Raw genomic sequence first — 26,238 nt, forward strand, 5'->3', positions numbered from 1 at the left:
GTTCAAGTGATTCTCCTGCCTCGGCCTCCAAAGTAGCTGGATTACAGGTACATGCTACCATGCCTGGCTATTTTTGTATTTTTAGGAGGGACAGGGTTTCACCATGTTGGCCAGGCCAGTCTTGAACTCCCAACCTCAGGTGATCCACCCTCCTTGGCCTCCCAAAGTGCTGGGATTACAAGCATGAGCCACCACGCCTGGCCAGGTTTATTATTTTGAATATCACTTACTAGTTGAGGTTGGGATTGGTTAGGTAGAATTTTTTTCACTCAGTAGCAGGCCCATGTATTTAGAATTAATTTTTTTGTGGAATGGTGTATTCGTAAATTTCTAGTTCGTGGTGGTACATTTTCCTCCATTCCTTGTAGCCCCCTTTCACTATTCCCAGCATAACTGATGCATTCAGTTTGTTGAAGGTCTAAAAATTAGCTCACCAAACTTGTTAGAATTTTGAGTATAGTAAGAGAAAATGGGAGCAAGTCAGATGTAAGAGGGTCCACATGTGATTAAAATGCATAGGTTTTGTATGCAAAAAAACCCCATTCATAATGAATTCATAATGAATGGAGATCTACGTGATTTTTTTTTTTTTGGCTCTTGTTTTCTAGAAAAGATGAGACTCTGTGTGTGTGTGGTGTGGTGTGTGTGTGTGTCTGTGTATGTCTGTGTGTGCTTATGTCTGTGTGCATCTGTGTGTGTGTGTCTTTCTATGTCTGTGTGTCTGTATGTCTGTGTTTATGTGTGTGTCTGTGTGTGTGTTGTGTGTCTATGTGTGTCTGTGTGTGTATGTCTGTGTATGTCTGTGTGTCTGTATGTATGTATATCTGTATGTCTGTGTGTGTTTATGTGTGTGTGTCTGTTTATGTGTGTGTGTGTATGTGTCTGTGTGTTTATGTGTGTGTGTGTATTTATGTGTGTGTGTCTGTGTGTGTGTATGTCTATGTGTCTATCTGTATCCATATGTCCTCATACATGGGTGTGCTCTCTGATAAAAGGAAAGAGTGGGGTAAAAATTCCAGCCAAGGTCTGGAGAAAGGATTGTAATGTATTTTTTTTGAATTCTCTCTCTCAGGCAACAGCCTACAATAGAAAATAAAATCAAGATTTTTGCCCTCATAAAGAATATGTGGGTTACCAGCTCTAGCCATCCATAGTGCATATAAAATTAGATATATCAAGCTACAGAAAAAAACTGAAAAAAATCTTTCCTTCCTGCAAATGTTTCATCCTCACTTACGTCATTGTGGCTTGAATTCTAAAGAACCGTGATGAGAAAGAAGGAAAACCAAAGAAAAGCCACTCTTGACCCAACAGTACTGTATCAGCCTACTGTTGGGGTATAGATAATACACTGGTAAGGATCACATCTATTTTATGTAAACAAATAAACAACAAAGCTGGGGTTCTGTTTCAGCTGTGGCAAGCCCACTGCCATTTGTCTGTTTGGCAGGGAGCATAATTCTGGAATTTTAAATGATCGCTCTGGAGAGATTGGGCAGAACATTGATTTTAAAGCAAAGAAGTCTTAGAGCTTTATCATCTTCCTTCCTGTGTGGAATCTGCCCTGTCTCCTCTCCCTTAGCCAAATTGTGCAAGGGTTCTGTAAATAAATTTGCTTCTTCAGAAATCCACTCTGTGGGAGCCTGTTGGCTCCTCTCTGGCTGTATTTCTGAAACAATTTCTGAGATGAAATTTAAGTGCTTATAAAATATAATGCCTATACTTGGTGGATTGAGACCAGTCTTTTCAGTGATTCTATAACTTCATAAAATAGGCCTGTTGCATGTCTTCAGAATAATCCAGTAGGATCCCTAAGCCTCTTAAATATACAATCCAAAACACAGAGGACTTGTTGGGAAAATGACTCGCAGAATACTTCTAATCTGACCACTTCTGACATAAGCTGTTTTCATACATCCTTAGTTGGTTCAGCATTTTCACAGGCCCATTGTATAAATTAGGATTAGATTTCAACTGTGTACCAACAAAAATCCAAATAACATTAGGTTTGTTGTTTGTTTTCCCTCTCAGACCAGAGAAGTCTGGAGGTAGTTCAAAGCTGGTCAGTGCCTCCGTGGTTATCAGGAACCCAAGCCTTTTCTGTTTCTCTGGCTCTACTGTCCTTATCATATTGCTTTAGGATCCCAAATGGTTGCTGGAGTGTCAGCCATCACAACCACATTACAGCAGGCAGCGGATGGAATGAGAAAGGAAGGATAACAGGCGTCCTCTTCCAGCTGTGTTAGCTCTTTTTTTTGTGTGTTTTGTTTTTTTTTTTTGAGACGGAGTTTCACTCTTGTTACCCAGGCTGGAGTGCAATGGCACGATCTCGGCTCACCACAACCTCCGCCTCCTGGGTTCAGGCAATTCTCCTGCCTCAACCTCCTGAGTAGCTGGGATTACAGGCACGCGCCACCATGCCCAGCTAATGTTTTGTATTTTTAGTAGACGGGGTTTCCCCATGTTGACCAGAATGGTCTCGATCTCTTGACCTCGTGATCCACCTGCCTCGGCCTCCCAAAGTGCTGGGATTACAGGCTTGAGCCACCGTGCCCGGCCGTGTTAGCTCTTTTTTAAGGCACTTACCAGAAGTCCTACATAGTATTTCTGCTTACATCTCACTGGCTAGATTTAGCCATACAGCCACCCCAGCTATAAGGGAGGCTGGAAGATGGGTCTTTTAGCTGAACATATTGCTGCCCCAAATCAAACTGGGGCTGTGTTACTGAAGAAGGGGAGACCAGAGAGTAGGTACGTAACCAGTGGCCCTGCCACACCAGCAGAGTACCATTTGTACAGAGAGTGCAGTGTAGTGGAAGGGCCTTGAACTTTGAAATTAGATAGGCTTCTCTTTGAATCTTAACTCCAACACTTAATCATTTCAGCACCATGGGTCTGGCACTTAACTTCTCTGAGTCTCAATTTCCTATCTATGAAACATGAGGAGAGTAATAGCTACTTTGTAGGGTTGCTGTGAGGGTTAAATGAAATCATATATATAAATGGCCTGGTATACAGTAGATACTAAATTATAGCCATTACAGTTGTCATTAACAGGGAGGGTGTGCCTTCTATCTTTACCACCATAGTAGTTATTTTTAAAATTAAGATAATAACTATAAAATTTGCCCCTTTAAGATATACAATTCAGCACTTTGGGAAGCTGAGGTGGGTGGATCACGAGGTCAGGAGTTTGAGTCCAGCCTGGCCAATATAGTGAAACCCTGTCTCTATTAAAAATACAAAAATTAGCCAGGCATGATGTCGTGCGCCTGTAGTTCCAGCTACTTGGGAGGCTGACGCAGAAGAATCACTTGAACTTGGGAAGCGGAGGTTGCAGTGAGCTGAGATTGCACCACTGTACTCCAGCCTGGGCGACAGAGCGAGACTCCATCTCAAACAAACAAATGACAAAATATACACAATTCTGTGGTTTTTAGTATATTTACAAAGTGATAGAACTGTCACCATGGTCTAATTCCAGAACATTTTTGTCGCTCCCCACAAGAAACCCTGTTCCTACTGGTAATCATTGCACTTTATTACTTTACCTGAGCTTCTAGTAACCCCTAATCTGCTTTCTGTCTCTATAGATTTGCCTATTCTGGACCTTTAATATAAAAGGGATCACACAGTGCTCTTGTGTATCTGGCTTTTGACTTAGCATAATGTTTCCAAGTTTCATCTATGTTGTAGCATGTGCCAGCATTTTATTCCTTTTTATGGCTGAATAATATTCCATTGCATGGCCATACCACATTTTGTTTATCCATTTGTTTGTTCATGAATGTTTGAGCTGTTTCCAATTTTCGACTGTTATGAATGATGCTGCTGTGAACATTGGTGGGCAAGGTTTTATGTGGACATATGTTTTTGTTTCTCTTGTGTATATACCTAGGAGTGTGTCTCAGTCAGTTCAGGCTTGTATAACAAATTACCATAGACTGGATGGCTTACAAACAACAAATATATTTCTCTCAGTTCTGAAAGTTAGAAGACTGAGGTCAGGGTACCAGCATGACTGGGTTCTGGTTAGGCCCTCTTCCCTTTGCAGACTGCTGACCTCTCACTGTGTCCTCATATGGCTGAAAAATAGCTAGAGCTCTCTCTCTTTTTTTTTTTTTTTTGAGATGGGATCTCACTATCACCCAGGCTGGAGTGCAATGGTATGGTCTTGGCTCACTGCAACATCTGCCTCCTGGGTTCAAGCGATTCTCCTGTCTCGGCCTCCCAAGTAGCTAGGATTACAGGCGTGTACCATCATGCCCAGCTAATTTTTTGTATTTTGAGTAGAGACAGTTTCACCATGATGGCCAGGCTGGTCTTGAACTCCTGACCTCAGGTGATCACCCCTCCCCCTGCCTCAGCCTCCCAAAGTGTTGGGATTACAGGCATGAGCCACTGCACCCCGCCTGGGGACTCTTTCATTCATGAGGGCTCCACCCTCATGACTTAATTACCTCTCAAAAGCTTCATGTTGTAATACCATCACATTGGGTTAGCATTTCAACATATGAATTTAGGTGAGACACACCATTTAGTCCATAATAGTATACAATTCTTAGGTCAGATGATAATACTAGGTTTAACCTTTTGAGGAGTTGCCAAATTGTCTTTCAAAGCTACTGCACCATTTTACATTCCTACCATCAATGTGTGGTGGGTTTCAATTTCTTCACATCCTTGACAATACTTGTTACTTTCCATCTTTTTTATTATAGCTATCCTAAGTGGGTGCAAAGTGGCATTTTACTGTGTTTTTGATTTGCATTTTCCTAATGATTAGTTATGTTGAGCATCTTTTCATGTGCTTATTAGCCATTTGTATACCTTTGGAAAAATGTTTATTCAACCCCTTTGCTCACTTTTAAATTAGTTGTTTGCCTTTTTATTGTTGGGTTGCAAACGTTTAAATATTTTGGATACTAGACCTTCATCAAATACACGTTGAGAATTCCTAATCTGAAAATCCAAAATCTGGAATTCTGCCAAATCCAAAACTTTGTGAATGCCAACATGAGATACTGACACTTTTGCTTTCTAATATTTCATTGTATACAAACTTTGTTTCTTGCACAAAATCATTAAGAATATAGTATAAGATTAACTTCAGGCTCTGTGTATAAGGTTTATATGAAACATAAGTGAATTTCATGTTTAGTCTTGAGTTCTATCCCTAATATATCTCATTATATATGTGCAAATATTCCAGAAATATTTTTTTTAAAAAACTGAAACGCTCTGGTCACAAGCATTTCAGATAAGGAATACTCAACCTATATATGATTTGAAAATATTTTCTCCAATTCCTTATGTATATTATCTAATTGATTCTTTATAGCAATCCTTTGAGGTAGATATCATTATCCCCATTTTACTGATGAGGAAGCTGAGGCTCTAAGGCAGTGAACAGCTTGCCTAAGATAATACATCTAGTAACTGTGAAGATGGTACTGGAACCCAGGAAAAGATTAGCCAGGACTTTTTCAGTTTTAGTGGTAGAAACCCAACTCAGACTAGCTTACCCTAAGAAAGAAGTATAGCTGCTCACATTGCCGGGAAGTCCAAGGGTTGGACCAGCATTAGGCATGGTATAGATTTTTGTGGATACACTAGTTCAAACAATGTCACCAGGACTCTCCCCCATCTCTTGCCATCTTTTGGTTATAATGATTCTTAGGCCAGCTCTCTCATGTATGGCAAAGATGGTCACCAGTAGCTGAAGGCCTACTAAGTCTTTTGAGCTAGACCTTAGAGAGAAGAGGCATATTTCTCTGTACCCTAGCATCTGTAACAGTCCTTCATAAAGGATTCTGGTTGGCCATGCTTGAGTTAAATGCTGGTTACAGTACTCATCAGTGCTGTTTTCAGGAGTCTGGAGTACTCTGATTGGACAGCCTGGGTCCAGCCCTTCAGTTGGGAAGGTAGCTACATGACTGACAGTCTAGAAAATTACCTGGAGTCAGGGAGGAGTAGTTCCTACAAGTAGGGGATGTAGGGCAGACAGACAGTGTAGTCAGTGTGCTAAAGATCTTTCTGAACTGCTGATAATTTCGAGACATTAAAATTAGTTGGGAGTAAATGAAAGTTAATCTTAAACCCAAACATAGGGAGAAAAGCCAGTTTATTCGCACAAAACCCCCCAAGATATTGAAAATAGTATTCAGGGCCAATCAATAGTAAGTTCTCTGCTGTCCATGTAAATATAGCATTTTTATAAATTAGTTTGTATAATGCGTCTCAACATCTAAGACCAGAGCAAAAAACCTAATTTTTTAAAAACAAAAAAACAGAAAATAGGGAACAGAAGCTGGATGCTCTGTCAGAAGGTTTGCTAGCAATTGTAGTGACTTTTTTTTTTTTTTTTTTTTTGCTAAATTTGAGCCCCTAGAGTGATTTGGAATGTTCACATTGAAAAAGGATGTTAACTGAATAGCATATGTTAAGAAGAAAACTGCAGCGGGTGGGCAATTTTCCTTTTTCAAATGCAGCAATGCCCTACATTTGACATGGCTATGGAAAAATCCTGTTATGATACAACTCATTGTTATGTGGGCTCAAATACATTGCAGGTGAAATTATATTTTTGAAAAGCAACAAGAGAATACTGTGACAGATTAATGTAATATAGGGTATCCTTAATGGGGGCCCCAACCCAGACAGAAGACCTCTAGACAGTTGGCTTTTTGAAGCAGAGCTGGAAACCTCTTGGTGTTTGGGGTTGGTAGTCACACTGATGTCAAAAAAACACTTACCGAGTTACAGGATGCTATTGCCAAGGGACCTTTGAGAGCCTGTGCCCCAGGCTGCTCATTTTAACCACAAGGAAAATGAGGCCAAGGGAGGTGAAATTATTTGGCTGAGGAAAAGGAGCTGACCTCCTTGGCATGCCATGTCACAAACATCTTGGTGTTAAAGTCACAAATAGCTATCATTTATCAAATTTTTCTTTTGGAGTAGTATTTCAGAGGCCCAGCAGCTTTGAAAAGTGCTCACATTTTTAAAATACACCTTTATTTTCTGTTTAAAGTATTTGAACATTCCGTCACTTGTGTTGAAAACCAGTATTTTTGCCTACATATGAGCTCCTTGATGACAGAAGTTGTCTCTTATGTTTTAAAATGTATTTTTGGCTCCTCAAGAATCTAGCAGAGTACCTGTTTAGAATGTAAATAGTGATATTAGTAGCTAATGTTTATTGATCACTTACTATATACCAGGCACTGTGCTAAGCATCTTGCACGGATTATCTCATTTCAATCTTACAACAACCTTAAGAGAGAGGTCTTACCATCATCTTCCCTTTAATGGTAAAGCAATTGAAATTAAATAACTTGCCAAAGTAACAAATCCTATGAAATGGCAGAGCTGAGATTGAACCCCAGGTAATCTGAATCCAGATCGCACACTCTTAGCCACTAGAAAGGTTATAAAGCTGCTTAATAACTGTTTGTGGATTAGAACGGAATTGACTGGTTCACTCCTAATACCTCTGTACCCAGCGGAGAATGTATTTAGAGACTCAGGAGGCTCTGATCTGGATCTCAGCTCTGAAAATGACCAAGGGAGAAGGAGCTATGTCAGTCACAATAGTCAACTGGACTTGAGAGGAGGAGAAATTTGACCTACACTCTACATGTGCTGGGAAGCTTCCCTGGGTAAAGGGCGGGGTGCTTAGAAAAATATCACAACTAGGTGAGTACCGTGGGGCACAGCCTTCTTGCCCCAAATTAGGGATGTCAGTTAAGTGATGTTGTTCCAAACTTTATACTGTTGTTATTTTTAAATCATAGACAATTGTGCATAGGCATTCCTTGATACTGTGATGCCAAGACAACAAAATCTGTTGTAGATGGGAGTTTCTTTAATCCCATCCTTGAAGTGTAACTGGGAAATGTGAAGTGGGAAGCCCTTGGGAACCAGGATACCTGGCATTTGGTCCAGCTCCCACAAATCTGTCAGGGAACACTGAGCAAGTCACCTAACTGCTTGGGTATTAGTTTCCTCATCCAAAAAATGAAAAGTCTAGAAAGCACATGATCCTTAAAATTCTCTCTGGCTTTTATTGCTTATAATGATATAATGAAAGCAACTCGAAGAACCAGGATTGCTTCTGTAGATCTTATTCTTTTCTGGATCTCGCCAGCTCTCCTAATTCCTCTCATATCCCTCCCGCTACAAATCTTTGCTCATTCATTCATTCATTCTTCCTTCCATCTATTCAGTAAGTATCTCGTAAACACTTGGGGGCTTTAGAGCTATAATAGCAGATAGAAACCCTCCCTGGTCTTAGGTGGCTCACAGTCTAGTTGGAGAAATACAAATATTTGGAAAATGGTACCATTGAAGAGGGCCATAAAAGAGGCACGTTCTCATTCTTGACATAGCACAGAAGTTGGGCATCATTAAGGTGATCAACTCAACTTAAATTCATCAAAGAAAAAGAGAAACCTGGATGTTTTGTTACGTTTTTCTCATTTTTCTGGTGTATGTTACGTTTTCAGAAACAAGTAAGATTTTAAATCCCTCATTCCTATAGATTGCAAGTTGCAAGTTTTTAGGAATCCCATAAAACATTGTGATTTTTCTTCATTAGAGGTTGTTTTACTTATATTAGAAATGATATAGGTCATAAAAGGGAGACAGTTCAATTCAAAACACATTTATTGGGGGCCCCCAAGGGACTCCAACTAGGCAGTGCCTTCCTAGAGAAGAAAAAGCCTACACGGTTTGGATTCAGACTGACTGAATAGCATTTCTCCACTTATTAAGTGTTGAGCTTGAGCAGACTGTGCATATCTCTGAGTTCTCTTGCAGAAAATACACTACCCCACTAGGTTACTAGGAAGATTTTAGGAGATGGTACTTGTAAAAGGCCAAGCCCAGGGCTCCAGGAATCGTCTGTCCTTGCTTTAATTCCTGGGGGATGTAGGTGATATAGGCATGGATAGGATTTAGTTCCTGAATGTTGTCAGGGATTGGTAGTCTGGGACTCTGTAGCGTAGGATACTCAGTTGGAAGATACGAGGTGTTTGTTTGTTTGGGGTTTGTTTGTTTTTTCTTTTTTGGAAAACATTTAAAAGATTTTTTTAAATTATGGCAAAATTTACATAACATAAAATTTTCTATAGTAACCTTTTTTTTTCAATTTTTTAATTGCATTTTAGGTTTTGGGGTACATGTGAAGAACATGCAAGACTGTTGTATAGGTACACACGTGGCAGTGTGATGTGCTGCCTTCCTTCCCATCACCTATATCTGGCATTTCTCCCCATGCCATCTCTCCCCAACTCCCCACCCCCCACTGTCCCTCCCCTATTATACCCCCTACAGACCCCAGTGTGTTTTTTATTTTATTTATTTTTTTTTGCGACTGAATTGCTCTGTTGTCCAGGCTGGAGTGCTGAGCTGCAGTGATGCAATCATAGCTCAATGCAGCCTCGAACTCCTGAGCTCAAGCAAGAGATGAGTCAGAGCCAAGCCCTTCTGCTAACAGAGCTATTTGTTGCTGAGGAAGTTCTGTTTCTCCCTCTGAATGATGCCAATATCCTCCAGCTGCTTAAGGCAGAGTGAGAGAAGCTGACAGCAAATACCACATCAAGATTAATCCCACCTGGAGGAATGGGACAAGGCAAGTGCGCTCTAGACCGATCAAGCTTGCATTTGAATTGGGCTTGTAATGAGTTCCCCAGAAGGAAAAAACATACGCATATACTCCAACAGAAAAAGCATCCTGGGACTGTTAACCTATGCACTGTCTTTGATAAGCCAACAGAGTATGGTGGCTGATCACATATGCTGTGAAATCAGATTACTTGGGTCCTCCTCCACTACTTGATAGGTTTCCTCTAAGCTTCAGGTTTCCCCCGCATATAACATCAGGACTAATATAGTGCCTGCTCTATATTGTTGCTGCAAGTATTAAGTGAGTTTACGCCTGCAATGACTCAGGATAATACAGGGCACATAATAATAAGCACACGATATTTTTTCATAGGACTGAACAGAAATACATCCCTGAGTTCATTCAGTTGATATTTACACTACATGTCTTCTGGATTCCCACGATTCTGCCTCTTTTCTTCCTACTTCCATCAGAGGAACAGGGAGGTAGAACAGAGTAGTTTTTTGTCTCCAAACAAACCATGTTCTCCTCTTAACAGAAAACTCTAGTGGTTTTGTCTGGAGTATTTAAATTGAATTAAGTACATTTGGGACTAGAATAGTCCTTTTTTTTTATTATATGAAATTGCTGAGTGCACTTGGGAAGCACTCATATAAAGAACATGAAAGAAGCAGTCTTTAGTTTATGTAGACTATGGCAACATGAGCCTAACAGCGTAAAACATGGAATCAAGTACAGCCCTCCCTCCTCCTGCTCCTTCAGTGCTTTCCTTTCCTCCACCACTTCATTAAGATGGTAGAAAATGAATCCATAAGTTGTCAAGTGAAATAAGGATACTTTCTTTGGTTGCCTGGGCTGGGAAAAATACTGTATCTAACAAAGTAGCACTATACCCAGTACAGTAAAGAGACCAATTTTGCAGGCAGAGAAAACGCATTGGATTTAGAGTCTGCCAGGCTCAGGGACATTAACTTGCAGTGAGATTTTATTGTGTCTCAGTTTCCATTATTGTAATACTTATATCTCAGGACTGTTATATGAATGAATTCAGACATTACATATATAACAAGCAATGCAGTACCTGGCTCCCGATGGAAGCTGAGAAAGTAGCATTCTATACCTCAGCAGCCTTAGGTTTCTCTGGTAAATTTGGGATCAGTATGCTTAATTCATAAAGTTGTTATGAGGCTTAAAGAAGGGCAAATGTGTTCTAAATTCTGTACTTAGCCAAGTGTCTGGTACATAGCAGGTCATGGTGAATATTTTGTTTTGGCAAGAATATCAGAATTTATTTTTTTATTGAAAAAAATTGAGATCCAGTCTCGCCATGTTGCCCAGACTGCTCTCAAACCCCTGGGATCCAGCAGTCCTCCCACCTTTCAGCCTCCCAAGTAATTGGGATGACAGGTGTATGCCACTGTACCTGGCAAGAATATCATAACTTCTATCTCCTGATAAGGTTTTCAAAGTTCCTGTAATAATATTGGAAAAATAATTGTCTACTTAGGATGTCTGAGACCCTGCTAAACACTTTATATGCCTTAGCTCATTGAATTCTCAGAACACTGAGATAGGGGCTCTCATTGCCCCATTTTATAGACATGAAAGCTGAGACTTAGAGAAGAGAAATGCTTTAACAATGTCTAGTAGCTGCTTCATGGCAGAGGCCAGAGCCTGTCTTTTTTATGTGAGAATCAGCCCATAATTCATGCTCCTACAAAATAAGTGCCCCGTACCATCATCCTTTAGAAGTTGTTTTGCTCAGATTATCCTTCTTTACAGGGATTGTGTTGGATGAAAATGGCTTTTATTTTATGTTAGTGAGTTGGTCTTAACTCAGAACTTGATTGATATTCTTTCAGTTTGACTCTAGATATTATCTATTTACTTCCAAAATCCAAGCCATCACTAATGGAGCTGATCTAACAAGGGATACTTTGAGAATAAGAGAGATCTCTGAAAACTGTTTATTCCCAAATCTGAGATTCTAGACTTTGGGAAATACTGTGCAACCTTCCCCTCTCCTTCTTCTTTCCTCCTCCTAGTGACTAATTTAGAGATATCTGAGTCGTGGAATGAAAGCAGACGTATTTATAGTCATCTTTCACACAAAAAGGGAGTTCAAAGGGAATTCACATTGGCTGATTATTCACTATGTATCAGCCTATTTTTCCATATCTTCTCACTTCATTTCAGATAATAACCTGAAACATAGTTTAGAAAATGAGGCTAATCGACAAAAGTAGAGATTTAAGCTCAGGTCCATGTAATAAAAAGTGTGTTCCCTTCCCACTCTAGCCATTGTCACTGTTCCATGAGGGCATTGGGGCCTGTGATGAATGCTGTCACTAGCTAACACTGCAGATCAGAGCACCAAGAGCTCCTTGTGGCTTCTTGGACCCAGACAGCACCCCTGACTCCCCACCCTTACCCCCCACCTCTGGCTTCTGGTCAGTCATCTTGCAAATGCACCCCCTTGGTTATAAGACAGATGGACAAGAGTGAGGTCTGCAACTGGAAATGTAACTGAAAGCCAGTTCCCTGGTGGCAGGTGGGTCGGTAGCGCCATCGCTGTTCAGAAGAATAAGCCACCACTGTTCCTGCTGCCTTTTTTTCAAGGAGACAAAGTGCATTCTGCCATAATCACAGTGTTACCTCAGTCAGCAGTGCTCAGAGTGAGAGGCAGGCATGAGGAGGACAAGGGGGCTCAACAGTCTTATTATAATGATGACAACAAAGATGATGGTTGCTTTATATAAAGCCAGGTACACACAAGTATAAGTATGTGTGTACGCACGTTTTCCTGGCTTTGGAGAGGATGTGTATATTTTGGGGCAGCTCCACACAAAGAAATCCAGCGTTTAAGTTTTGACTAAGTCAGTCTCTATTTGCTTTCAGGTATCCAGGAATGGTTTTCAGAGTATTTGAGAAAATGAGAGGTGCAGATGGTTTTCACTGAGGCATAGTTTCAAATTTAAAGAGGATTATGGCCCATGAACTCCAGAAATGGTGGGTAGAGGTGTGAACCTTTGAAACTGTAATTGCAGACCAGTCTGAGGAGGTATATACTTACCGGAGCACAATATCTTATTGTGACATTATTCCTTTCTTGGCCGAGGGAGACGGGGAGAGGAGCAGATACATAACATAATCTTCAGATGAAACTGAAACAGCAATTGATGGCAGCAGTTTGGAGTCTCTGGTGAATTCAGTCAAGAAAGAAATCCCCAGCTGTCTACCATTGCAGTTAGCTTAGCTTATTGTAATAATTTTTCTTTTTTGCATCCGCAGAGCTGAGTGTATACACAAATCAGCTCCTGCTGAGAGGAATCTGTGGTCATTTTGACACACCCACCCCTTTATTTTACAAAGAATAGCACTAAGGCCCAAGATGACAGCATCAATTACTAGGAGAGAAAACTCTGGAACCCAGGGCCTCTTGGAATTGAGGCAATTAAACACTGACTTTTGGCTTTCAATAACAGCTCATGTTTATTGATTCTTTACTATAATGCCAGATAAAGAAGACGAAAGGAACTGCCAGCCCAGTGGAGGTGACAGGTACAAGAAGATTACTTGGAATAGATGGAATAAATGCAAGAATTCAAGTCTGAATTTGTTTCCAGCCTAGAGGAAGGAAGGGCTTCTTGGAGTGAAGTCTAAGTACTGTGTGTTTTCAGTGCTCCGTGGGGTAGCTGAGTCTCAGAGAGCTTAATTAGCTCAATTAGTATGGGCCATATTTGTTCCAAGTCACAGAATTTTCCAGATTTTCCAGATGCAGGGTGACTTGGTTAGTATGTGGGGAAAAGATGGTAGGATTTTCTCCTGGGTAGCTCATACTTCAAAAGACCATGTTCTGTCAACTACGACACATGAGCAAGTGACATCCAGGTAGGGATCTTCAGCTGCCTGCTATAATCATCTGGCTGTCTCCCTAGAAAACTTCAAACCTGGTGTGTCCCAAACCAAGCTTTTTTTTTTTTTTTTTGAAATGGAGTCTTGCTTCTTTGCCCAGGCTGGAGTGCAATGGAGCCATCTCGGCTCACTGCAACCTCTGCCTCCCAGGTTCAAGTAATTCTCCTGCCTCAGCCTCCCAAGTAGCTGGGATTACAGGCACATGCCAGCACCCTGGCTAATTTTTGTATTTTTAGTAGAGATGGGGTTTTTGGCCAGGCTGGTCTTGATCTCCTGACCTCAAGTGATCTGCCCGCCTCGGCCTCCTAAAGTGCTGGGATTACAGGTGTGAGCCACTGTGCCTGGCTCCAAACCAAGCTTTTAAAGTGCTAATGAGGACAGAGTGGGTGCCCGTTTATTTATTTACTAATTTTTTAAAGAATGTCTTTTGAAGTTGATTTCTCAATTCCCTTTGCCAGGGAAGAATATTTATTTATGTACATTCCCCTTACAAAATTCTCCCTTTAGTCAGCTGAACACTTGCTTACCTGAAACATGGCCTCTTAAAGGACATCGATGACCATATCTCTAGAGGCACAGTGCAGGTTGAGTACAGCCAATAGAGGGAGGTGAACATCTCACACTTTTCTAATGGCTTCCCTGTGCACAAAGCACTTTCTCATCCATCACCAATGAACTCAACAGAACAGCCAGGTCCTGGGGTTGGTGTCCTTATCTTTTGCTTTCGTGTGAGGCAACTGAGGGCCCAAGATGCCATAGACAACAGGATATCTGGGTGACTTACTCCTGTCATTCTTTTCTCAAGATGTCATCTTGTCAGCAAAGTCATCTCTGCAGATTCTTTATACTATAGCGATTCCTTCACTTTCTTATATTTACTCCACTTTATATATTTGTGAGTTGTCTATTTCCATCCTAGAAGGTAAGCTTCTTGAGAGCAGGGGCCGTGGCATTACTCAATCTCCAGGACATAAAATTGGTGCTTAGTAAATATTTCAGAGTTAATGAAGTGATGTATTTTGACAGCCACTCTCCTGCTTCTCTGTACCAGGCCAAAGGCTTAGACAAGATCCCTGCTTTGGGGCACTCCCTTGTAGTCAGGGGTAAGAACCAGAGAACGGATTTGAGGCTTAACAGTGCAAGATGGCAGGAGCCCAATTCCGGGGGTGAAGGGTAGGGCGTGGTGTGTGTGTGTAGGGGAGAAGAGGCTCAGCGTTCCACGCTAAGGCTATCAAAGGCTCTCCTGACTTTAACTACAGGTACCAATCCTGTGGCCCCAAAGGCCTAGCTTTTTTTTTTTCCTTCTTTTTCTTTTAAATCAATTTCATTCGCAGTGAATGGCGAGAAATTAAATGGATTCTTCGGACTAAGTAGATTCAGCTAGTTTTAAAATTAGCCAATTGCCAAGACAGAAGAGTGAGGTATCTGTTGGTACTTTTTCCACCGAAATTTGGCATCCGCATAGCGTCGAATACCATTTGCAGCTCGGAAATACCTGTTACATTCCCTGACCCTCGGTGTTCCTGCGGGTTAAACGAAAAAGTGCAAATGAAAGATTAGAAAATTATTATTTTTTTTAAACCCCAAACCCTTCATTCGCCTTCACGCTGCATTGTAGCGACCTAAAGCAACTGCACAAAACCAGCCTTTCAGAGGCGAGACGTACCCTGCAGAGGGAAGGGGCTGGCGGGCGGCCTAGGAGGGCGGGAGCTGGGCGAGCGGGCAGCTGCTAGCCCCGGACCCGGGAGGCCGCCCCTGCGCCCGCGCCTCCTTTGCGGGGTCCGCGGCCCTTGCAGTAGGAGGCGGCTCTCCCGGGGCCTCGCTTCCTGCACCCACACGCGACTATAAAAGAACACGTTCAACTTTTTTGGGTCCCCTTGCAAAACGCTCGCGTAACGAGCTCGCTGCAGTACCCGCTCCGGGGGCGGCGCAGGCACTCGGGCTTCCGGAGCCGCGCAGCCGGGGTCGGGAGCAGCAGCGTCGGAGCCAGGCCCCGGGGGCATTGCGCGGGCGGGGGCGGGACTGGGGCCGGCCCGGGGGCGGGGCGCAGGCGGGGGGGCGGGGCGGCGGGGCGCGCGTGCGCAGAACACTTCCTTGTTTGTCCCCGTGACTGCAGCGCGATCGCCGCCCGCCCGCCCGCCGCGGGAGTCTGAGCTTCTTCAGTCTGGCCCGCGCCGCCGCCTGTCAGCGCATGTGAGGAGGCAGCGCCGGCCGCCGGAGCCGCCCAGCCCGCGCACGCCTCAGCGGGCGGCCGGAGCCCAGACCCTCGCCGCGACCCCACACGCAGCCGCGTCCCCTCCCCCGCCGCTGAAGAGCCGCTGCCGCCGGCATGAGCAGAGGGAGGCGGGTCCCAGAGAACCCCCTGCCTCGCGCGCGGCTCGGAGTTTGAAGGGCCCCGCGCCGAGCGCCGCTGCCGCCTGCCTTCGCCCGCCTTCGCCCGCCTCCATCCCTCCCTCCCGCCGCCGCCGGGGACGGGAGCCGCGCGCCAGGCCGGGCGGCGGGTGGCGGGCTGCGCGCCGGGGTTCATGAGCCGCCGGGCGGCCAGCGGCCCCGGGAGCCTGCGCCGTGACTCACCCCCCGCCCCCGCTTGTGTCTCGTCCCCCCGGCAGGATGCCGGACCAGATCTCTGTCTCGGAGTTCATCGCCGAGACCACCGAAGACTACAACTCGCCCACCACGTCCAGCTTCACCACGCGGCTGCACAACTGCAGGAACACCGTCACCCTGCTGGAGGAGGTAGGTCGGGCCGGGATCCCGCGGTCCGCGCTCACTGCCGCCGCTGCGCTGCGGGAGGGTCTCCTCTCGCAGCTGCGAGTTAGGGGACGTGGGGGCCGGGGGCGCCACACCCCCTCCAGGAGTCGCTGGGTGAATAAGGGACGTCGGATCGACGGCCCCGTCCCCATCCCCCCGTCCTTTCCGGGGTCCTACGGGGTGTAAGGCCTGGGGGTTGGAGGTGGGAGAGGACTGAGCGAGCTGTGGGCACTCCGGGGGGGCGCAGAAGAGGGAAGTCCTCTCCCTGGCAGGCACTGTTCAGCGCTTCCACATCTTCGTGACCCTCCTATAACCCTTGAGGTAGGTGGCGTCAGGCCACCGAGGGCACAGAGGCGAAGCAGCGCAGCCAAGGTCACCAGTAAGGGAGATGGGCAGTGAACGCACCTCTTAGCGGCCCGGCTGGGCCAGGCAGGCGTAGCTGCGAAGGCAAGGGCCGGTGGAAAAATCCCAAAGGAGCCAGAGAGAACTCAGGCTGGGACTGTCTCCACTCCAGCACTCCTCCCTGCTAGCCTCTGGTGCCTGAAGCCCAGATGGAAAGAGATCTGTGCACATAGGTTCCCACCCGCTCCCCTAACCCAGAGGGTTTGGTAGGGCGCAGGGCTGCTGCGCCAGCAGGACCTTCCTGCGGGGACATCTGAGGCCGATGTAGCCAGCTTGAACTACCCAGAGAGGACGCAGGAGGCCCAAGGCTATAGTCAGACAGCTGCACTTATCTAGACCCTTCAGGAAAGCGTTGCGGGTGGGTGGGGGTGTGGGGGCAGGGCCAAGGCCAAATGGATTTTCTTTAGAATTTTCAGTGAATTAATGATAGAGTGGCATGGGCAAGGAGGAACCTGCAAGCCAAGGAGCTGCAGAAGCCTCTGGGGCCAGGATAAAAATAGGATATTTGCCCTGGAACTCAGCATCATCAAGTGCCATAAAGCATCCCTCCCCTTCAAACAAGGCAAACGTATTTCAACTGAAAAAGGCAACACTGGGTGGAAGGTAGGAAGGGAGATGGTTTTCCCTGGGTGGGTTATGCTGTGGCTGGTTTGTCTGAGGTCTGGGCAGCTCTTTCTAATGTAAGCACCCCCCTCCCAAGGACGGCCCTCTGTAATATGGGGAAGCTTGGGCTTCTGTGGGCTGACTGCTCTTGAAATGAGCTTGATACTCATGTTTCCACACAGGTAGAACTGGGATTCAGAAGTAGAGGGATCCTAAATTTTAAGAGGGGAGAGACTTCTGTTAGTGCTGGGTCCTATCTTGCCTGCTTGGTGCTGTGACTGAATGTGTCATTCGGCATGCTTCCAGAGTTCTCTCTGGAGTCAGTATTGGGTGATGGGAGTGAGTTGTGAAGCGGATGGAGAAATAGCACCTAACTAGATTTGTTTGAAAACCAGAGGTAAATGGATTTTTTTCTTTTCGGCTTTGTGAACTGCCAGTCTGTTACACTCGTCTGGCATTAAACAGAGTTGCTAGGCATTGAACCCCATCATAGGTCTGTCCTTCACTTAATTTTAATAAATTGAAACATGCTGATATAGGAGCATTTTGCATTCCCTTTCTGTACTAATTGTATATACTTCTAAGGATGTGGCATTGATTAGACTGAGCGGTTATTTTCCTTCTAGATGAGTTCTTTAGTGCCTGCTAATAGAGCTGTCAGTTATTTTAACGTTCTCTTCCTGCACATTCAGATAGTGTTGCTGTGTTCTGTTTGTGAAGGGTGTGATAAAGTTAAGTATTTGGTGATGCTGTTTGTAGGGGTGTGCGAACATATTTTGCAGCAATCCTGGAGTAGAGGGTTAATGTTAAATTACAAGCAGTTGCTGTTGTTATTAGTTTAAGGTTACTCAATTTAAAAGCAATTAAAGCAGTTTTTTTTTTTTTTAAATGAGAAATACTTTTGTAAGATTAGATAGAAAAATAGATTTAATTGTAATGCAAGTGTGGTCACCTACGAACTTGGAACCAGGCTAGAAGTTCGAAATACCATGTTACAGTGCATTGATGATACCCATGTTCTCAAAAATATAACAGTAAATGTTTCATTCAGTATGGCACAATAATTTTATAATTCCTCTGAGCTTGAGTAAGGTATTGGTCAGGAAAACATTGTCTCCAGTCTGCATATTTTAATTCTTGAGGTTGGTCTCTGTTTTACATAGATGTAACAGGTACACTTTAGGTTATTTTACTGATGGATAACTACCATTGTTGAATTTTAATTTTTCCCTCTCTGCTTATATATATGCAGGTAGTGCCTTATTACAATATCTTAGGTGATCACAATTCAGTTTTTTAAAAATGGGCTTAAGATTACCACGCTCAAAATAAAAGAAAAATTTTGGGGGCATACCACAAAATTTTGTTGGCATATGCTTCACAAGTGAGATATTTGGAAACTTTAAGAATGTGGCTTTTGTTATTTTGTGGTTATTCTTAGGAAGAGAACTTCTGGGTACTTTTTGGTGATGGAATAGGAATTAATTTGGGTAACTTGGAATTCTCTTTTTAAAAAAATATTTTCCTAGTACTAGTAAGTACCTTCCTGTTTGTTTATGACCTTTTTCGCTCTTTGGATCACTGATTAACATACATGGAGCTCAACTGAAAAACTGTTAGATCTCCAGGATTGGAGCCCCAAATTAACCCACACTCTCCCCTTAACTATGTCTGCTTGGTAAAGAATGTGGTGTGTTATGCAGATGTTGGTGCTTTTAGTTATATATCTGTGATGAGCACTCTGGGCGGTAGATCAGAAATATGTGATAGGAAAGGCTGGATACAATGGCTCATACCTATAATCCCAGCACTTTGGGAGGCTGAGGCAAGTGGATCACTTGAGGTCAGGAGTTCGAGACCAGCCTGGCCAACATAGGGAAATCCCATCTCTACAAAAAAAATTAGCCTGGCATGATGGCGTATGCATGTAGTCCCAGCTGCTTGGGAGGCTGAGGCAGGAGAATCATATAAACCCGAGAGGCCGAGATTACAATGAGCCAGGATCACACCACTGCACACCAGCTTGGGTGACAAAGAGAGAACATATCTCAAAATAAATAAATAAATAAATAAACATGGTAAGAAGAGGCAAAAAGGAGTTTACCAGTTGGCTTCACCTTTTGGGGCAAAGTGTTACACATGGCTATGGGGGTCACGGTTTGGCTGGCACACAGTGAGTGGCTGCCTTGGGGAGGCAGGAATGGATCAGCTGATATTCTGCTAAGGTTTTGTCTTGGTATGTGCGTGTTTTCTAAGCAAAATCCCAGTGTTTTATTTATTCAGCAATGAAAGCACACTGACATGTGCCATTTTACTCATGACCATTTGTAAGTTACAAGTAATTGACTGGGAGAGTATAAGCATTTTCCCTAAACAGGAGCAGGCAGGCATTTTAGGACCACTGTGACCCAGACATTAGAAGGGACAGCCATAGAGTGGCTAATACTTAGTACCTTTGAAGGAGAGAGTGTCTAACATGATAAATGAAGGTCTACTTGGGTACTTTATATTGGGCCATATTTTAATTTAGTGGCAATGAAGGAGGCAAGTTCTGCCCATTTATTGAGCAGCTGCTCAATACCAGGCCTGCTGTAGACACATGGGATGAATGCTTACATTTAATCTCTCATTTGAGCTCTCTGAAAGAGGGACAATTATCATCTTCATTTTATAGGAAAGAAAATCGAGGCTGAGAAAGATGAAATGATTTGTGTCTAAGGTCAAGTGGTTAGTAAATAAATTGGAGTTTAAAAGTCTCACCCTGTTCTCCCCCTAAAACAGGATCTCACACTAACCCAGGCTGGAGTGCAGTGGTGCGATCTCGGCTCACTGCAGCCTCCACCTCCCTAGTTTAAGCGATTCTCCCACCTCTGCCTCCCGGGTGACTGGGACTACAATTGCATGCCATCATGTCTGGCTAATTTTTGTATTTCTAATAGAGATGGGTTTTCACAATATTGGCCAGGCTGATCTCAAACTCCTGACTTCAAGTGATCCGGCTGCCTCAGCCTCCCAAAGTACTGAGATTACAGGCATGAGCCACCACTCCGGACCCAGAGTTTAGAAATCTTAAAACATTTAAGACATAAAATAGGTATTCTAAGTGTCTACAAAACATATTTCAGTGGCTTTGTAGGGAACATAGGAGACTTTGCTGTCATTGCACTTTCAAGTTTTGGTTTCATTAAACAGGTGCCTAAGTTCCTTGGAGGCTTAGTGTTTCTTCATGTTTGTATTTCAGAGAGTTCTTAATAGTGATATTTAAATATACTGTTTTTTTCCCTGTACTTTCATATATTTGGATATGAGTTTTCAGATTTAAATATGGGAACTCATTTGGGTATAATCCATGAACAGCATTTGTTCAACACATTTTTGGGGAGCCCCTGCTATATACAAGCCATTTTCCAAGTCCCCCTGAGGTATTGGGGTTATCTGGATTGTATGATGGCGAAGCTAGTGGTCTTTAAGAAATAAATAAATAAGGCTAAAACTCCTAACAGGGTAGAAAGGGGCAGTTCATAGGGGAGGGAAATAGTATAGAACGTTCATCCTAGGAATACAAGTGAAATCACTCAAATTACCATGTATTCAATATACGGATTGTTCAGTGCCTTTTATGTGCCCAGCAGTGTGCTAGGCCCAGGGATACAATGATGAAGAACCCTGTCCTCAAGAAATGCAGTCTAAAAGTTTTCTTAAGGGAGCTGTCAGTCAAATGTGGGTCTGGCATTGGAGGCTTTTTTTTTTAAACTTATTCACATGGTGTGTTCAGTTCTTTCTGAAGACAGAAATGTTTGATGAAATGAATGAATATGTGGAATGTAGATTCAGTATCAAGATCTATCTCATAACAGTAACATTCCTACTATGTGCAAACCCTGTACATACTATTATTTAATACTTTTCTTCATTCTACTATTATCAGTGGCCCCATTTTATAGATGAAGAAACAGGATTACAGCAGTTAAATATTTTGCCCAAGTCATACAACCAGTATCAGATTTGGGATTTATCGAGTCCTCTTGCATGCCAGTCAGACTTCGTTTGTGTTCCTCACCTTCCATTTAAGTTTCAGCCTTTATCGACATGCTTTTGGGTGTCTTCCATGCTGATGATAGAGGTCATCAGTCTGATAAATACTGTTAGGTCCTTAAGTGTTTTCCTGTGGAATCTTACACATGGGAATTCTGTGGTCAGGGCTTGACATCTGATCTCGTTTATCAGCTCTCCTTGCTTAAGAATGCAAGTGCATTACCTCTTAAATTTTGAAAACTGGTAAACTTAATAGGAAGTGCTACTGTATATTGCAGCTGCTAAACTTAAGGAGCCCATTAATTACCCCCAAGGAGATTATAGTCTTAAAAAAAAACTCGGGACAGATTTAGATAAAATCAAGATTTATGCTTTTGCTTAAGGTAAAGAAAGTATGTTTGGTTCTGTCTTTGACCTCTTGAAAATATTACAACAAAAGGCAAACAAACCTTCCCATAATGCTCTGTTTCACACAGAAGTCAAGGCTGTGGCCCAAACTTTTGACCCAGTCTGGGGGTACTTACAATGAGTTTTGTCTGGATGGCACCAGCAAAGGTCCGTGAGTGTATGTATCTGTCCATAGAATGAAAGGGAGAAGGAAATTTTGGATGTTGGAACTCATGCTCTTTCTAAAACACGGCACAAACCTGTTAGCTGGATATTCCATACTAATGCTTTTTGTCCTTCTGATGTGGTTTGGATTTTTGTCCCCTCCAAACCTCAAGTTGAAACATAATCCCCAGTGTTGGAGGTGGGGCTTGGTGTGATGTGATTGGATCAGGGGGTGGAGGCTTCATGAATGGATTATCATCATCATCCGCTTGATGATAAGTGAGTTCTTGCTCAGTTCTCATGAGTTCCAGTTTTTTAAAAGTCTGGGTCCTCCACTTTCTCTCTCTCTGTTGCTCCTGCTTTTGATATGTGATGTGCCTGCTCCCACTTCTTCTTCTGCCATGACTAAACACTCTCTGACGCCTCCCCATAAACCAAGCAGATGCCAGTGCCATGTTTGTACAGCCTGCAGAATTCCTTTCTTTATAAATTACCCAGTCTCAGATATTCCTTTATAACAACACAGGAACTGCCTGACACACCTTCAAATTCATCTTCAGGGTTTAAAAAACATTTTTTATACCTATGATCCAATAAAAGCTTATTCTAGTGGTATTCTTATTATTGCTTTATTTATGAGTATACAAAGGCTAGAGACATTAAATGACTTGTCCAAGCTCACACAGTGGTAAATGGTAGACTTGGGCTCTGAATGCAGAATCTCTGCATTGAAAACCTATTCTGTTTCTTCTGTATTTCTCTGTGTTTTATGCTTCCCGTCTGCCAGGTTTTTTTGCCTTGCAAGACCCATGAGAAAGGCATCTATTAATTATTTTTCTTATCTCTATTTGATTTCTAGTGCTAGAGAGAAACAGTTTGGGAGAGGGAAGAAAAATGAAAAGACAGTTGCTTTTCTCTACTCTTCTGAGACCTCTTGCTGGACCTTTCTTTAAATCTCTGCCTTTTGTCATCAAAGACAGTGCTGCCAGCAGTCCTCTTTGGACTGGACAGATGTGAAAATGACCCTATTGCTTCCAGCTCCCTCTGGCATGCTTACTCTTGGACTATTGACCCAACCTCATTTGCCTATGAGCTGCCCAGAGCCCTGGCTAAAGAATCAGTACTCTCAGTTGCAGTTTCTGCAGGGCTCTCTGGCTCTCTGCTTCCAGCTTCCTGGCCATACAACAGCCATGTGTTTTTGCTAGGTGTCAGTTATTTAGGGAATTGCTAAGTGTCCAGGTAAAAGGGACCTTGGAGAATATCTGTTTGAGATTTGTTAGCCTGGAAGCCTGATCTCCAAGAGGTTCGTGAAAGCTGTGATGGGGGCCTATAGCTGCTTTGCAGAGAAATTAGTGGACACCGCTAGTAACTTGGTTTGGCATAACTCTCATGCCAAATGTGTTTGATTTTTGGCTGAAATGCATCAGCTCGGTGGTGTAGCACTAATTATCTTCTGCTGATCAGATGCATGGATTGCCAGTTGCAAAGTGGGAAAGCAGTGTTTCCTCATTCAGGTGATTGGCTTCCTAGAAGGGCTTTGTATCTCCATGGGAGAAACCTCATGAATGATGGGACCCACCAGAACTAGTTTAGTCCTATTGCTTCGAGAGGTGGAGACTGAGGCACAAAGATGAGAAGGAAACCATGCAGAAATTTGAATTCAGGGCTGCTAACTCCCAACTCAGGGCTCTTTGCACTCTGCTATTTAACAGGGCTGTGGGGACAGGCAATACACGATATGGGAGTCCTCCCCAGTGTCACTCTGTGGAACGTGCTTCTAGGTAGAAAGAGTAGAGGGTAAACCATAAGTTTGGAACAGGATCTTGCTCGCCCGGTCTGCTGACATTAAGTCCTGGTCTCAGAAGTCATGCTGTGCAAGACCACAGTAGACTTCCCTGATGTCAGGCTAGGAGCCTTTCATTAGAAGCCATTTGTGGTGTTGGATGTTCAAACACTATGCAGACCTTTAAAACCTTTATTGTCTATTTGTCCAGGGAGCCTCAGAGAGATGGTTTCCATATTATGTAACCTAGTCATTTAGGGACTAAAGCCAGATCTTGGTCTTGGCCATTTCCTCATGTATTTTTTAAGCATGAGTAAGGTTTGGGGCTAGAGATCACTTCATGTCTAAGCCTATGTTTTCCCATTTGATAAATAAATGGCATTGCTTTTTGAGTATTAAAGGAGACAATGCATGGAAGGCACTCATCAAGTGACCTAATGTGTTGGTAATGCATGGCCCTATGGGTGTCAAGGGAGAGATAGATGGGCAGGACTGCTCTGTATTGAGGACCAGTGGCAATATTTGGGTTGAGGAGGGTGAAGTTCTCTTTCTTAGGTTAATTGCATCCCTATTACTTCTAGCGTGTGTTGGGCAAGTTACTGAGCCTTACTGTGTCCTGCATTCCTCATGGGGATAAGTACCTACCTCTCAGTGAGTCAGTATCCGTAAGGTGCTTACAGCAGTTCCTGGTGCGCTAAATGCTCTATAAATGATTGTTCTTATTATCCTTGTTGCTATTGCCCTGTAGTATTGCATTAGACCATTACATGTGTAACTGAGAAGATGAGACTTGATAGACTCATTTTTGAAGGGTGAATCATGAGGTCAGATGACAGAGAGATGAAGTCAGGTGTGTGAACATCAAGGACCTAGATTGGGGAGGCACAGATGGAACCAAAGAGGGGACTGGGGCAACACCAAACACTGACCATGGTGGGTCATGGTCACAGCCAGTTTGAACTGAAGCAGACTGTCAACTCAGTGTAACTGTATAGTCAGCCCTTAGTGGGCCCTGTACTCTCTGAAGTAAGGGAACCAGTGACCAGTGCTGCCAACTTTGACCCAGGCCAGCCTGATGGGCTCTACCAGTGCAACTGCATTGCCCATGCTTCCTTGTGTCATTGCTGTAATCTTTCTCCTTGCTTCTACACCCCACTTGTTGAGTCCCCTCCATTGGTTGGTCAAAGCTGCCCCTTCTGATTTTTGCTGGGGCTTTGGGGTAATGAGCTGTTTTCTCTGTTACATAATAAATGCAGGTATCTATTATGTACTTGCATAATTGATTGATTGTGGTCTTTTGTGGGGAGGTGAAACATTTATGCTCTGACTGGTACAGAGCATGGCAGCTAGGTTGTGTGCTTTACTGATTACAGCTTGAAGCACTGAGACCACGAGGAATTCTATTTTGGTTTGGAGGCAGGAGCCTTAAAGCAAAAGGGATCTCTCCTTGAATTTTCATTTCTGTGTGCTTCATACCTTGTTTTCAGTGTCAGTAAAATGAGTTTTAATTATTTGTGGGCAGGAGTTAGGTCAGATCAGGAGGCACTTGACTCTACTTGGTCTTAACAGAATCCGGTACTTCACAGTAGGCTCTTTCCAGCCCAGAGCCTTGTCTGAACAGCCCTGTGGCATGGTACTGTTTGTGGTCAGTTATGTAAGAACTGAATTTTAATGCTGAGCTATGGTATAATTTTCCCCCAAAGAACTGGAATATGTGTCCCTTTGATAAGACAGCACCCAATTTAGCCACTTACAAGCTGGGAAAAGGTGGTAAAGCCCAAAAGACGACTACATTTTGGCACCAACTATTGTAGAAAGCAGAGTTGGGTAAGTCAATCTAGGCCATCCGTTTCCCTGCCAGATGCGTTTTGGGTGGAGGAAAATGTAAGCTCTTCTTAGCTCTATTATTAAAACAGCCTGGATACCTTGCATTTCTGTAGCATTGTACCCAAAGGCTAGGGTCAGGCTTGCCATGTCTCCAGTGCCTGGTATAGCACCCAGCACGCAGTGGGCTGTAAGTATAGTGATGACTATGTTATTATGATGCACGTGCTATAGAACTGGAAAAGGCCTTAGAGACCATCTAGTCCAGCTCTTTTTGTGGATGAGGAAGCTGAGGCCCAGAAAACCCAGGTGTTAGGCTGTTTTGTTGTAACAGATTCCTTCCCCTCCCCCAGCAAAACAAAATACATTGCTTAAAACAAAATGGGGACTTACTGGAAGGATTTATGGAACATGAGGGGCAAGAATGAAACAAAATGAGGGTGTTCTCTTTGGGGCAAATGGTAGATGATGGTAACTCCGGCACTAAATTACTCCCAGCTCCAGTGCCCTATACCACATTGGTGTCTGCCTGATTCTGGGGCAGGCATATCTGGGAAGGAGGATTGGATTGACCCTACTTGGGTCAGGAGACCACCTTTGCTCCACTCAGCTTTGGCCAGGATGAGGGGCTTATGTGATGGGTGGGGCTCAGTCCTCCCCTTCAGCCTGGGGGTGATGGTGGTCCTCAGAGGAGAGTAGGAGGATAGGAAAGCACACCATTTATACCCAGATCACACAGCAAATCTGG

General features: G+C 43.6%; 1 protein-coding gene across 4 annotated transcripts in view; it reads left to right on the plus strand.

Annotated features, from left to right (window-relative positions):
• Positions 1–26,238, plus strand: part of ASAP1 (ArfGAP with SH3 domain, ankyrin repeat and PH domain 1) — a 407,759-nt gene that overhangs the window by 77,286 nt on the left and 304,235 nt on the right. For all 4 annotated transcript variants that reach the window (XM_017499205.2, XM_017499197.2, XM_037728520.1 and 1 more), the window contains exon 3: positions 16,150–16,276. In XM_017499205.2, coding sequence (XP_017354694.1) covers positions 16,150–16,276 — 127 coding nt within the window. The remainder of the gene's footprint in view (positions 1–16,149; positions 16,277–26,238) is intronic.

This window comes from Cebus imitator, unplaced genomic scaffold (assembly GCF_001604975.1).
Source record: "Cebus imitator isolate Cc_AM_T3 unplaced genomic scaffold, Cebus_imitator-1.0 Scaffold13, whole genome shotgun sequence".
Lineage (NCBI taxonomy): Eukaryota > Metazoa > Chordata > Mammalia > Primates > Cebidae > Cebus > Cebus imitator.